The 15,422-nt window shown below is 43.9% G+C and overlaps 1 protein-coding gene across 1 annotated transcript in view; it reads right to left on the reverse strand.

The window, feature by feature from the left end:
* The window catches only part of LOC147693350 (transient receptor potential cation channel subfamily M member 2-like), a 1,918,272-nt gene that overhangs the window by 1,758,221 nt on the left and 144,629 nt on the right, over nucleotides 1-15,422 (reverse strand). The window contains exon 6 of the mRNA XM_086933680.1: nucleotides 4,322-4,448. Within this exon, the coding sequence (XP_086789806.1) occupies nucleotides 4,322-4,448 (127 nt within the window). The remainder of the gene's footprint in view (nucleotides 1-4,321; nucleotides 4,449-15,422) is intronic.

A 15,422-nucleotide genomic window follows, 5' to 3' on the forward strand; every position in this document is an offset into this window, starting at 1 on the left:
AGTGTTTGAAGCTCTACCAGGTCACGGGCCTTTAAGAGGGTTTCAGAAAGTGCCGGAAGCAGGGTGGCAGCATGTGCCAGATTATACTCAACCGGCAATCCATCGGGTCCCGGGCAGCACAGAGACCTTACACTGCTGCACACAGAGGAAATAAATTAGAGGAAACATTGCACAGCACCTTGCCCTATGGGCTACCAAGGGCCTACCATAAGGGTAACATATGTGTGATAAAAGGGGAGCTTGAGGCTTTGCAAGCAGTTTTAAATATCAAGTTGATATGGCAGTAAAACTGCATGCACAGTCTCTGCTGTGATATGTTCAAAGGGCTACTTGTGTGGGGGTCACAATCAGTGTCGTAGGCCCAAAAGTAGCATTTGGTTTACAAGCCCTGGGCACAGGTAGTGCACTCTACTAGGGATTTACAGGTACATTAAATATCCCAATTGTGGATACATCCAAGTAAACCATGTTTAGGGGAGAAACGTGTGCACTTTAGCACTGGTCAGCAATAGTAAAGTGCTCAAAGGCTTAAAGAAAATGAAAGGAATCATCAAAAAGAAGAGCTCAGCAGGCAAACAGTTTGGGGGAAGACCACCCTAAGGCTGACAGGTCTAACAGGGAGATTAAAAATAATTGTCCAACAGGCCAATGCTGAATCAGAATGAATTTACAAGCCACCATCTGAGGCAGACTTTGAATTGATATTCAGTCTTTCTAATTATACATCTGTTATCCAAGATATGTCCTACATGTTACTGTCTCGTTTTGCCCTAGAGATGTGAGGTGGATATCAATCTCTGAATGTCTTTAAACTAGGGGTTTGCTGAAGCAACAATATCAGCGCTCACATTACAGATAGGACACAGTTTTCATGTTTGCGCCACAGCGCACCCTAAAGGAGGTGCACGGATACAAATATGGAAAGTGCGCCCTATCAGGATGAATGCGCTGCCCTCAGGGTAGCCACGATCTTGAGCTGACCACAGGGCAGCACATTCAAAAGAAATATGGAGCAGCTGTTGTATATCTGCTACGTATTTCTCTGTGCAGACACCAACCTGCCTGAACTTTTTAATAGCGATTGAGATCCCATTACTGATGAGTGCATTAAGTGACATCACCTGCATGCAAGGGGATGTCTGGTAGCTTCATGGTATCTGCTTTCATGTCCTCAGAGGGCTGCATGTAGAAGGCGAAGTGAAAGAACACCACCTTTTGTGCTGCACTTTTAGTGCACCTTCTAAAGGCGTGTTTGCCTCTGCGCCCACATCAGTAATACAGTGCAGGCACAGAGGCAAAGGCATTCCCTCATTTGCATAGGGCCACAACCCTATGCAAATGAGGGAACACTCTCTAATGATAGCACCTGTGCTGCAAAAGGGCGGCACAAGCGTCTGCAATACCAAAGTGCCCCGGAACGCGTTGTGCCCCTGGGGCGCATGCAGCACATGGCACCTGATGTATCTTTGTCAACACCAACAAAGTCCACTGCTTCATAGAGGCTCAGGTTCATTTGTCAACCTTCTTGAGCTTATCATTCTTTTGATAGAATTTAAAAGGGACTTAAAAAAAAACATTTATCTATTTATCCTTATTGTTCCTACCTCTGAGTTATATAGCTTTGGCTGGCTCAGAATCTTGCTTTCTGTTGTCATGCCTGTCTAAGGAGTATATTGGGCTTATGTGGGGAGATGTTATTTCCTGAGTCTTAAGATTTAAAGTATAAAGATAAGTTGTGTCTGGTCACTGCTTGCATCTCTAGTGGTCTCTCCAGGGCAGTAGTGATGCACACTACAGCGTGCCCACCTCCCCACCTCCTGACGGAGCCCCCAAGTACGATGGCAGATACTTTGAAGTTCTTTGATGGGGACAGTGTGAAGTGACTGGTGCTCTATCACATCATAGGGCACTGACTCTCTGCTGATTGGTCCATGGTGTTCATCATACCTCACTGACTCTCTGCTGATTGGTCCCTGGTGTTCATCATACCTCACTGACTGTCTGCTGATTGGTCCCTGGCATTCACCATACCTCACTGACTCTCTGCTGATTGGTCCCTGGCGTTCATCATACCTCATTGACTCTCTGCTGATAGGTCCCTGGCATTCATCATACCTCACTTACTCGCTGCTGATTGGTCCTTGGCGTTCATCATACCTCACTGAATCTCTGCTGATTGGTCCCTGGCGTTCATCATACCTCACTGACTCTCTGCTGATTGGTCCCTGGCGTTCATCATACCTCACTCACTCTCTGCTGATTGGCCCCTTGCGTCGTCATACCTCACTGACTCTCTGCTGATTGGTCCCGGGCGTCATCATACCTCACTGACTCTCTGCTGGTAGGTCAGTGGCGTTCACCATACCTCACTGACTTTCTGCTGATTGGTCCCTGGCGTCATCATACCTCACTGACTCTGCTGATTGGTCCCTGATGTCCTCATACCTCACTGACTCTCTGCTGATTGGTCCCTGGCCTTCATCATACCTCACTGACTCTCTGCGGATTGGTCCCTGGTGTCATCATACCTCACTGACTCTCTGCTGATTCGTCCCTGGCGTTCATCATACCTCACAACTCTCTGCTGATTGGTCCCTGGAATCATACCTCACTGACTCTCTGCTGGTAGGTCAGTGGCGTTCATCATACCTCACTGACTTTCTGCTGATTGGTCCCTGGCGTCATCATACCTCACTGACTCTCTGCTGATTGGTCCCAGGCCTTCATCATACCTCACTGACTCTCTGCGGATTAGTCCCTGGTGTCATCATACCTCACTGACTCTCTGCTGATTGGTCCCTGGCGTCATCACACCTCACTGACTCTCTGCTGATTCGTCCCTGGCGTTCATCATACCTCACAACTCTCTGCTGATTGGTCCCTGGAATCATACCTCACTGACTCTCTGCTGGTAGGTCAGTGGCGTTCATCATACCTCACTGACTTTCTGCTGATTGGTCCCTGGCGTCATCATACCTCACTGACTCTCTGCTGATTGGTCCCAGGCCTTCATCATACCTCACTGACTCTCTGCGGATTAGTCCCTGGTGTCATCATACCTCACTGACTCTCTGCTGATTGGTCCCTGGCGTCATCACACCTCACTGACTCTCTGCTGATTCGTCCCTGGCGTTCATCATACCTCACAACTCTCTGCTGATTGGTCCCTGGAATCATACCTCACTGACTCTCTGCTGGTAGGTCAGTGGCGTTCATCATACCTCACTGACTTTCTGCTGATTGGTCCCTGGCGTCATCATACCTCACTGACTCTCTGCTGATTGGTCCCAGGCCTTCATCATACCTCACTGACTCTCTGCGGATTAGTCCCTGGTGTCATCATACCTCACTGACTCTCTGCTGATTGGTCCCTGGCGTCATCACACCTCACTGACTCTCTGCTGATTTGTCCCTGGCCTTCATCATACCTCACTGACTCTCTGCGGATTGATCCCTGCCGTTCATCATACCTCACTGACTCTCTGCTGATTGGTCCCTGGCGTCATCATACCGCACTGACTCTCTGCTGGTAGGTCAGTGGCGTTCATCATACCTCACTGACTTTCTGCTGATTGGTCCCTGGCGTCATCATACCTCACTGACTCTCTGCTGATTGGTCCCTGGCCTTCATCATACCTCACTGACTCTCTGCTGATTGGTCCCTGGTGTCATCATACCTCACTGACTCTCTGCTGATTGGTCCCTGGTGTCATCATACCTCACTGACTCTCTGCTGATTGGTCCCTGGCGTTCATCATACTTCACTGACTCTCTGCTGATTGGTCCCTGGCGTTCATCATACCTCACTGACTCTCTGCGGATTGATCCCTGCCGTTCATCATACCTCACCCTCTCACCAGCACCTCTGCACTTTGATGCTCTGAGTCTACACTGAAGGCATGGGATGTTCTGCATCTGATGCTCAGGATCTGCACACTGCAGCCTGGTTGGCTCCAGGTGCCTGAGATTCAAACACATAATGACCGTTCATCCAGTCACTTCACACTCAAGGTTATTCCCTCAGTACCTGCTGGTCTCTGGCTTGTAAGCGCACAGAGGATGCCCTTGTAATTTGAATAGAGGCCACATTTGCCTGGCGTTGCATATGCTTCTTGGGCCTCTATTTCTTTCTTCTTCCTTAATATTGTGTTTTAACAGTTGGGACCATCCTTCTCATTCAAGCATGGGGGGAGTTTTAGCAGCTTTCGAGATTAATGTGGTGCCCTTAATTCTGATTTGGCTCGTGCCTTCTGCACAGGGCTGCCTCGAGCCAGAGCTGGCCTTGTCAGTGACAAGTGTTGGCCCCTCAGCCATCACTCACCTTTGCTCTCTTGTTTCTGAGGTCTTTGAGAGGAAGGTTCACAGAGGTATCGGGTGCATCCTCTGTGACGTGCTTCTGCTGGTTCACTTCCGGGGCTTGTGGTTGAGCTTCAGTGTGCATATTTATCCTGAGGGAAAAAGGGCAGGTATTGAAGGGAGGAGCTACATCACAGGGACAGGTGGACGTGAGCAGTCAGGCGCTGCCCTTCAGAGACAACTACACGTCAACAGGGACAAAAGACGGCATTTGATCAAAATTAGGCTATTTGCAGACAACTAGACATGGTGCTGATGGAGCGAGTGTAGAAACTAAATTTTGAATACCCCTCGTGAAATCACTCTTTCATAACAGTAATATGAACTAATTGAGTGGTTTGTGATATTAATCCACCTAGAATAAATTTGCACATACACAAGTACACGTGGGAAACTAATTTTGCTTATGTTGCGATCATAATTAACTAATTAAGTGATTTTGTCATGTCCTAAACTAATAAGCAGCTGTAAATTAACCAAAAGTGGCATGAATGTTCTTTTTGTTTACATATCTGTGGCAAAGGGTTGGAGACAGGTGAGCATATCACGCATAAATATAGCTTTAATGACTAACTGGGATACCTTAGAAAAGGGGGAGGTAAACAGAAAGGGCACTAATTCAATAATTAACAGCTATTTGTGATTGTTTCTATAATAGTTCCCGTGTGGGCCTGTGAGGCCCACACGGGAACTAAAACATGGACGCTTTCCATGGCTCGGTGACTGAAGGACAGTGCGTCTGCGCCAAACTGAGAGATGCTGTAGTCAAGCATGAATGGCCTGCGCCTGTACTAGAAGTTAAAGGACATTTCATCTCAAAACCCTGAATGACTGCCAACAAAATGGAACACAGTGTTGAAACCATGAGAACTTATATGAATATAGCAAATTAAAGGACACAGATGAGGTGGACTTTATAGGGACAATAGTCATATTCATTTTTGCTGATGCTGCGGAAGTCGAACAATAAGATGATGAGGTTATGCTCTTCCACCCCTTGGAGGAGCCAATCAGAAAAGATTTGGACCCTAAATGTTATAAAGATTAGATAGTTTAGTCAGTGAAAAAAGGTATAAAAGAGTGCGTTCCAATGAAAGAAAAAACTCTCTCTTTTCCGATTCCATCTTTGTATCCTGACATGCTGCCGGAATGCTGATTGAATCCTGATGCGTAAGAACTCTGTCTATTGTCTTTAAATTTGAGATTAGCCTGATTGGGACAGAGTCTTTAGGTGAGGTTGATAGTTAGAGAGATAGAAAGATGAGCTTGGGGAACTATTATGTTTCTTGCTAATACTAATGTCCTTTGAACTTAAATAGATGTTTTATTTCTGAGCTTTAATTTAATAAATAAATGTTTGAAATTAATATGAAAGTAAAATCTTGAACTTAGTTATAATAAACTGGGTGAATAAAATTAAGTCATGACAAAGAATCTTCTCTAAATAAAAATTAGATAAATTAAGAATTAATCTGGTCTTGTTCATCCTTTGCCAAATAGAATGGTGGTGTGTCTGAATAAGTTGTTTTAACACCTTGAGTGCTAAGGGAATTCCCGCTGGGTGGTGAAAGTCCACAAATGCCATAATCCATGACAAGGTCAGCTCGTCATAAGCACAGCTCCAGCATACTGCATGACGAGCTGACCTTGTCATGAGCGTCGAAGAGGTTAAGTAACAGAACCATGGTAAATGAATTTAAACTGCAGATGTATATATTATAAATAGTTAGGATTAATTTAGACACTGCGCTATGATTCAGCCGCTCTCCTTTGAATCTCACCAATCCATGAATTTAGAGAGAAAGTGCAGAAGTGATTTTAGTGTTATGAGCCCCACTGATGAATAAATGAATAAATTGTGACTTCAGGGAAAGGTGATGAGGATTTTAGAAATTATTTCCGGAGTAGCGCTGCATCAGTAATTTAACTTGGTAGCAGAGCATAGGTTGCTATAGAATTAGCTAGGATAATGTATAAGGTGATATATATAGAAGTTGATGTATAGAATTATGACTACCATCTGTTGTGTTCGTATTATGTTATATGTAGTCCTGAAAAGGCTTCCGAGGATTGCTTGAAGCTGGTTACTCTGTCTGCAGGCAAAGAAAGTGTGGCAAGTGAAGTCGCACATCGCAAAGTCTGTTTCAAAGGTAGTATTGTCGTATACTGCAGTGGTATCGTCGCATATCACAAGTTTAGGGACCTTTACGTATGAAAGGATAAATGCATAGCGAGGAAGGTCTATAAAATCTTAGCCTTCAAGTACAGGGATCATTGCGTGTCCTGGTTTAAAACTTACTGTTGAGAGAGTAATAGAGCTTAACCCGAGCTTGAGAGAAGAGTAAGGTAGAGGGATGTGCTACTTTATCAGCGAGTCTAAAATTCTGTGGTAGAGAAGAGATAAGCGCTGTCTACTGGAACTACAGAATACTTGTGTGATTGATGAAACTATCACTTGGAGTTGTTTTGTGTAAGTTACTAACCAATTCACTTGTATATCTTGTAAATACGGCTTCTCGATAATTCTTGTAAAGGAGGGGTCAGTCGGCGCTGCAGAAGCCGGAGCACTGCTGACGTCAAAAGTGTCGCGCAGGGATTGGTCCTTGTGACCAAGAAAAAGTAAGGGCTGATTGGTGCATCAGTGAAAGCAGCAAAGTAATTGGTAAAGCACTAGTGAGACGTATCTTGTTCTAATTGTTACGCTAGTGTAAACCGTGCTGTGATAGGCTGGTGTTACGGAGCAGCAACAGAAAAGTGCGCAATATTTTGAAAGACAGGAATACTATTTGAAAAATGGATTTCTTTTATGGGGAAGAAAGGTAGAAACATTCATGGTTTAAAAGATTGAAACATTTATTTAAACCAGACAAATAAATACTAACAAGAGAGGGAAAATTGCTTCCTCCGGCAAAAACCTCTGCTTCTTACATGGCGACATAATTTGGATATCATACCTGTATTTGGTTAGAGAATTGGGCTAGATATACCAGAAATGATGGTGCCGTAGCATTTCCAGAAATAGGATCTTTTAATTCGGCTGTTTTGCGAAATGTAAGAGAAAAAATGATGAGACTTGAACCGAGACCTAGACCAACTCAGTTTGAAGCGTTAGCTGAATGGGAAGATGAGATGCCTGAGTTGGAACGAGAAAGGTTGGAAAATCCTCGGGGAGTAAAGGGTAGATTAGGAGGACTATGGGGAGAAACACATGAGAGTAGAACGCGACGATGGAGCAATGCAGATATGTGTGATGGAATGTATCCGGTTAGATTAGTAGATGACACGGTAGGGCGAAAATGTACTGAGAAAAGAAATAATGTGGAGATAGAAAGGAAAAATTATGGAGAAAGCGATTCAGAGGATGTAGTGCTGGAAGAAATATTAAATAGAAGACCACCACCTTATCAGCCAGGTTCTTTATGGACTACTCCTAATTCTCCACCAAGAGAGGATAGATTTGACGAAACCCCAAAACAGTTTTTAAATTTTAGGGACATTCCCGAAAGAGTGGAAATGAGATATGATTCGAATACACCAGTGATAGAAACTAGACTTACTGGTACTCTACTATGTGATGTAATAAAATTCATAAAAGCGTAACAAGAATAGAGAAACAAAATGAAGAACAACCAGGTACTTCTGAGTATATTCATTACACAAACAAATTAACTGAAAAGATACAAGAACTTACTAAAAATATAGTAGCTGTAACAGTCCCCGTAACTATAGGTCCTGTAATTCCAATGTTCGAAAATCAGAGAATAAAAGAACCAACTTTGACTATTTCTTTAAATCAGAGTTTGCAAAAAGTGAAAGAAAAGATTTATCCAGATTTGTCTGAAATTAGGAGAACAAGTAACGTAATACCGCTTGATTTAACTTTTAATCAAAGTTTACAGTACCAAATTCCAACCGGAGCAGAACCTGACTCTGCTACACCGGAAAGAAGTGTAGAGAAAATAGATTTAACACAAACCCCCATTGGTACGTCAGAGCAAGAACTAAGTGATTGGCTTAAAACCCTAAAAGTAAAAGATATTAAACCCAAAGTATTAGATGTCGCTAGACTATAGGTAGACATGGAAGAATTAATCATTGGAAGCATTGGAACTGACAGATTAAAAGCATATCAAGATGATGAAATCATGTTCATGTGCAAAAGTATTACTTGGAAAACAAAATCTATACATGACCAGCTGGAAGGATTAGCTAGTGAATTAGCCGTAGATTTTACAGAACATAAAACATTGCAAAAATCGTACAGAGTAGATTTTACAGAAAAAGACATCGAAAACATGAATACAGCAGGAAGGTTAACTCAAAGAAAGAATTAATTGTGCTACTAAGGAAATAGGGAGATGTGAATAAATGGAGAATAAAATGGGCAAAGAAGCCAGTGATAAGTCCACATTAGCATTTCCTGTGAGAGAAAAAGAGACAGTCCTAAATGAATTCCCTATGACAGAGATACCGTGAGGAGCATATGTGCATGTTCCCTGGTCCAGACAGGACATATTGCCATTTACTAATGATTTCCCTGTTTGAGATAAAAACCAGTAGAATGGTATCAACAGGTAGATCAATTGGTGAAAGTTTCAAAGGTACTATGGGTTGATCTGGGTGGATTGTTTGACATAGTTGTACCAGCGGATTTGTGGACTGAGTGTAAGATAACTGTAAATTGTGATAAAGAAACAGGTGCTCCATCACCTGAGGTGATGCGTAAATATGAACAAGTAATAGTGTTTTTGAAGAATACAATTCCACCAAAAAAAACAGATTGGGTTAAAATAGACAGAACTATACAGGAATAGAAAGAATATGTACATGCATTTCATGAAAGACTGTTGTTGGTGTTTAAACAATACAGTGGATATGAAGAACTGAGTGAAAAGGACATGAGTCATTTTGTGCATTGATTTGTGTATGGATTAAGACCAGAAATTGGAGACATTGTGAGACATAGTTTAATAGGATGGCAGTCAAGTACCGTAGATGAAGTGTTGAGGCAAGCCAAATATTGTAGTGATGAAATTGAAGCTAAACAATAGAAGCTAAAAGAAAAAGCCATGTGGGCACAAAGTCTAGGTAGCAGAACACCAAGTACCACAGTTAGAGAATAAAAATACTGATGCAAGTCAAGGAAAATTGAAAGGGAATTTCAATAAAACCAAAATTGGTAGGAAACAAAGAAGAACTTAAGAAAAAGTTCCCTTGTCATAATTGCGGGAGGGAAGGGCATTGGAAAAGAGTGTAAGTATCCACCAAGAGTTAATCCCGAAAATACATAATTGAATCCACAGATGCAGAATGAGATAATTCAGCAACCACCGCTACAGCAACAGGTAGTTACTCAGCAAAGTCAGGTGCCACAACCGCCACTTCCACACAGTGTAAATCTGCAGAGATACAGTGCAGAAACAGGATTCAGCAGAGGCGAACAGGTAAACCGATCGCCCAGAGTGAATGTGAATCCTCAGTATTGGTTGCAAGAGGAAGGTGGGAGTGAGTCAGACAATAGTTTCTGACGGTGCCTGAGAGAGGAAGAAGAGTGTGTGCTTGGAGTCACTCTTGAGGTAGATCAATCTGGTCCGTTTGTGAATGGAAAAGTAAATGATGTAGAAGTAACTTTCCTAGTGCACACAGGTGCTACCCGTTCTACTGTTAGATCAGTAGAAGTTAAAAATCCTCCTCTCTCAGGAGTACAAATCCAAGTTGTAGGCGTAGCAAATAAACAAATTAAAACCTCCCTAACCAAACCAGTTGAAGTAGAAATTGGAAATTTCAAAGATATGCACCGATTTGTGGTGTGTGATAGTAGTCCCATAAACTTGCTAGGTAGGGATATCCAGTGTAAAATGAACTGTGCCATATATTGTTCACCGGATGGCATAGAGCTCCAAACCCCAGATGAAGATTGTCTGTATAAAATGACCATGCCAATGATAGAAGCGGAAAGAAGCAAATTATTTCCTATGTTTGATAAAGAAAAGATGCCAGCAGAATTAAAAGAAACAGTAAAAGAGCAAGTTTGGGATTTTACAGGAGTAGATATTGGTTTAATGAAAGGTGTGGACCCTGTAAAAATTTCTGTAAATGAAGGAGTAAGTTACTCAAACGTCCCACAATATAAAATGACAGCAGAAATAATTGAAGGAGTAACGCCTATAATAAATAAAACGATTGAGCAGGGTATTTTGAGAGAAATAGAAAGCAGTCCTTGAAATGTATCGATAATGGGATTGAAAAAGACAAACGGAACATTTAGGATTGTACAGGACCTTAGAAAAATTAATAAAATTGTTGCCCCGTGTTATCCAATTGTACCAAATCCAGCAGTGATTTTATACCAGATTCCACATGATGCAGAATGGTACACCGTTATTGACCTGTGCAATGCATTCTTTACAGTTCCATTACACCCAGAAAGCCAGCCAACATTTGTGTCCCGGGTTGGAGATCGCATTTTGGCATGGTGCCGAATTCCTTAGGGGTATACTGAAAGTCCATCTATTTTCAATCAGTTGTTAAAGAAATCATTAGAATGTCTAAGCATGCCCGGAGAGTCTGCATTGGTTATATATATTGATAAACTGTTAGTGGCTTCAAAAACAAAAGATGAATGTATTTCTGATACTGTTCCATTACTGAATCATTTGGCAGACGAAGGACATAAAGGGTCTCCTTCAAAGTTACAATTTTGTCACAAAGAGGTGCAATACTTAGGTCATAAGTTTGCTAAAGGGACTAGACAAGTCACTGCAGAAAGAATGAAAATGATACAAGGAATGCAAACACCAAAAACACAGAGGTAAGTTAGAATGTTTCTGGGAATGGTGGGTAATTGCAGACAGTGGATAAGTGGATTTTCACTGATTGCGAAGCCTTTACAAAGACTAATAAAAGCAGACATAAGTGACCCTATTGTGCTGAATAAAACTGAAATGGAAGCATTTGAACAAGTTTGTGTGAAGCTCCAGCGTTAGGGATGCCTGACTATGAGAAAGAATTTGAACTCTATTGCAGTGAGCGCGAAGGGTGTGCATTGTCAGTACTAATTCAGAGACATGGAAGACTAAGGAAGCCACTTGCGTACTTCTCAGCTGTCTAAGACCCAGTTGAAAAAGCCTAGCCACGTTGTTTGAAAGCAGTAGCAGACCATCAGTGTGAGTTTGGAATAGAGTGAATGAATAGTGATGGAATTTCCTGTGAGGATATATGTCCCTCATTCTGTGGAGATTCTCCTCACTAGGAATAAAACACAGTACCTCACTAATAACAGGATGACCAAATATGAAAAAAGTATTTTAGGTGCAGATAAAGGGACCATTTCCCATTGTGTTAACATAAATCCATCTTTCTTTGTTACCTGATACTATGGAAGCTGAAGTAAGAAATGAATTTTATCACAAATGTTTGGATGTTCTTGAATATTGTACCAAACCAAGACCTGACATAAGATATGAGCCATTGCCTGAATCTGATTATGTGATGTTTGTTGACGGTTCATGCCTGAGAACGGAGGAAGGTTTTTTGAGTGCTGCATATGCGGTATGCACAGTTGCAGACGTCCTGGAAGCATCTTGTCTGAAAGGAATTCGTTCTGCTCAAATATCAGAATTGATTGCTTTGATTCGAGCATGTGAATCGAGAAAGGAAATCAGATTTTTTTTTTAATTGCAGCGATAACAATGTACATATAAAAGAAACTGAAGCACATAATGCAAAGCCATGATAAGCATACTCAATCCAAGTAACCGTACACAGCCTTTCTGCCCACAACGCAAGGGCCGGGCGGCGCGTAACTATTAATAACATTGATTCCCACTGCGTGTATGCCAGCATCAGCTATCATCACTCGTTGAAATCACAACTTTTTTCTTTCAAAAGCCAGTTAACAAACTAGAGGTGCCGTCCCATGAAGTGCAACCAAGAATGCCTGTGTAGCCCAAAATCCGATCAGCCTGAATGGACTCAGTTAACCTGGTGAAAGGTCTGCCAATCCAGCCACCCACCGTGCGGAGGCCGGAAGTATCCTATCGAGGTCACCTCTCCCGTCATCGATGTGTCTCACGCCCCCTCCTGAAGGGATCCCCCAGGCCTTGCCACCTCCTCCCCAGCAGTAGTGTCCCCTTGTTGCCTTATGTAGTCGAGATATAATCCCCAAAAGTTCTTGGGCCAGCTTTTGGGGGGCAAGAACTCACTGTAGGTCTCCGATTGCGTGCAGCAATATGTCAGGTCACTAATCCACTGCGCAGTCTTGGGGAGTGGGTCCTGCATCCAACACATAGCAAGCCTCCTTTTCGCCATCAACATTCCCATTTCCACTATCCTGCGCTGAGCCTTGGGAAGCGTTTTGGAATAACCAAGCAGTGCCAGCGTCGGGGACGGGGTAATCTCAACCGCAAGGACCCTGTTTAGTTCCGCAAACACCACCCCCCAGTACCCAGTATGATAAACTCTATTAATATACTTGAAATGCACTAACCTATATCTACCATTCAGGGAAACAAACCTTGTGCTAGAGCAGCAGTAACGCCACATATCATCAGTAATATTTGTGTCTAAATCGCGTTGCCAGGCCGAGCATGCCCTGCTGTACTCAGTCTCCCGGTCTGCCATGGCCAACTTATATAGAATGGAAACCAGTTTTCTTGGCGCTTCCGACTTGATAACATACGAAAGCTCCAACAGCTCCAGAGGCTCCTGGAAATCCTCACCTAACTGTTCCTGCCAGGCCTCCCTGACTCTGTGAAACTGAAAACACTGCAGGCCTGTAGGCCGCATATCCTGTGTAGTCACATCTGAGATAGTTTTAAGAGTCTCCCGCTGTATCTATACCTAGGGCCTTCATTGCCACAACCACGCCTTTATCCCTACATGGGGCCAACCAGATGATCCATTCTATGGGCATTATTGGAGAATACAAAAGCGCCCCAGCGTTGTACTGTAGCAGCGCATGCCAAGCATGTCTCGGTAAGTTTAGTGAGTCAAGCAGGCCTGTGCGCCGATCCGTCGGTTCAAACACAACCGCCGGCAGCGGCAGTGGGGCAGCAAATCGTTTTTCCAGCTTAATGAACGGCGTTCTCCCTGTCATGGATCCAACCGTGTAAGTGTGCCCCTGTGCCACGCGGTAGTACAACTCAAAATCTGGGGCCCCCAGGCCCCTGAGTCGATACGGAAGGACCAGAATTTTCCACTGTACCCTCGCCTGCTTGCCTGCCCAAGCAAGTTTTATCATCAGCGACGTGAGTCGAGTAAAGAAGCACTTCGGAAGGACCATCTGGATATTCATGAATAAAAACAGCAATCTAGGTAATACCACCATCTTCGTTATCTATATCCTACCCACCAAGGAAAGAGGTAGACCGATCCATATATCTACGTTATCTTCCAAACAGGACATAGCTGTGCCGTAATTCTCGTGAAACACCGTCTCAGAGTCCGTGTGTAGGCTAATCCCTAAGTACCTAACCGAGTCGGTGGTCCACCTCAATGGGTATTCCATCTCAAATCGCGCCGTGGCAGGGGTGAGGGGGAATGCAATAGATTTGTCCCAATTGACCGTTAGGCCGGATAAGGCGCCAAAACGCACCACTTTACGCAGCAGCGGCGCCAGGTTTGTTGCCGGGTCTCTGACATATAGCAGAGTGTCGTCTGCGTAAGTGGTAATGACCAATTGGTAAGTGGGAAAATTTAGGCCCCGGTGGGAGTGGTATTCCCGCATCGCACACACCAGCGTCTCAGCAACCAGAGAGTACAGCGTGGGGGACAGCGGGCAGCCCTGTTGGGTGCCCCTACAGATCTTGATGGGTTCGGTGACAAGGTTTCCAAGCTAAATACGTGCAAGTGGGTCGCCATAAAGCACAGATATCATCTGGAGAATCACTGGGCCCAGCCCGAGTCTAGAGAGCACCGCTCTCAGAAAAGACCATTCTACAGAGTCGAGGCCTTCTCCATGTCTAAAAACACTGCGATTGCCTTAGTATCCAGCCTCGTGTGCTGAATAGCCCCAAATACCGTTTGTAAATTATAGGTGATATTTCTGCCCGTCACGAATCCCGCCTGCTCCGGAGCAACCAGTTCTGGGGCCAGCAAAGCCAGTCTAGTCGCAAGCACTTTGGCATATATTTTTGTGTCAACATTAAGAAGTGATAGCGGCCGGTAGGAGCTACACTCATTTGGAGACGTATCCGGCTTTGGTATGGCAACTATTAAGGCTTCCCTCATTGTTGTCGCCATTTGCCCCGCTTCATACATGTCTGCAAACAGGGCAGAGAGGTGCGGCAGTAGCAGCTCCTGAAAGGTCTTGTAAAAACCAACTGTTAAGCCATCCGCACCCGACGCACTGCCTGAGCCATCCCACCCAGAGCCTCACGTATTTCATTGTACTCTATCGGCAGCATTAAAAATTTGCGCTGCACATTCGTCAAAAAACGGGAGCTTGACATGTTCCAAGTAATCCAGGATCTCCTCATCAATCCCATGAGCCCACGAAGCGTATAAGTCAGTGTAGTACTACAGGAATCTCTGAGCTATCTCCCCTTCTTCAGTGAGTGTAACTCCCTCCTTAGATCTGATAGCCGTAATTGCTCTTCTTCTTACTTCTTACTTCTTCTTCTTCTTCTTACTCTGTTGTTTAACCATGTTGGCCACAACCCTTCCCGGTCTATCCTTTTCCCCATACATCTAGCTGAGGCGTATTTACCCAGATGCCTGACCTCTGCGTCCGCCTCCACCTAATATTCTGCAAGTAGCTCCTTCATTTCCTTTCGGGCAGCGTCTGAGTCTCCCGTTAACAGGCAGTGCTCGTAATCCGCCAGATGTCGCTCTAGCAGTGACAGCCGATGGCGGATCGAGCAGAGAATCTCTGAATGTTTACTCATGGTCACACCCCTTATAAATACCTTAAAAGCCTCCCACACTGTTTGGAAACTATTAAAAGACCCGATATTAGCCTTGATGTATGTCTCTATCGCTTCATGTAATTCCTCACGGAAGAGAGGGTCCTGTAGTGAGTACGGCGGGAATCTCCAAGTAAAAGGTGGGATGGCCTTCTACAGAAG

Source organism: Lissotriton vulgaris, chromosome 8 (assembly GCF_964263255.1).
Source record: "Lissotriton vulgaris chromosome 8, aLisVul1.2, whole genome shotgun sequence".
Classification (NCBI taxonomy): Eukaryota; Metazoa; Chordata; class Amphibia; order Caudata; family Salamandridae; genus Lissotriton; species Lissotriton vulgaris.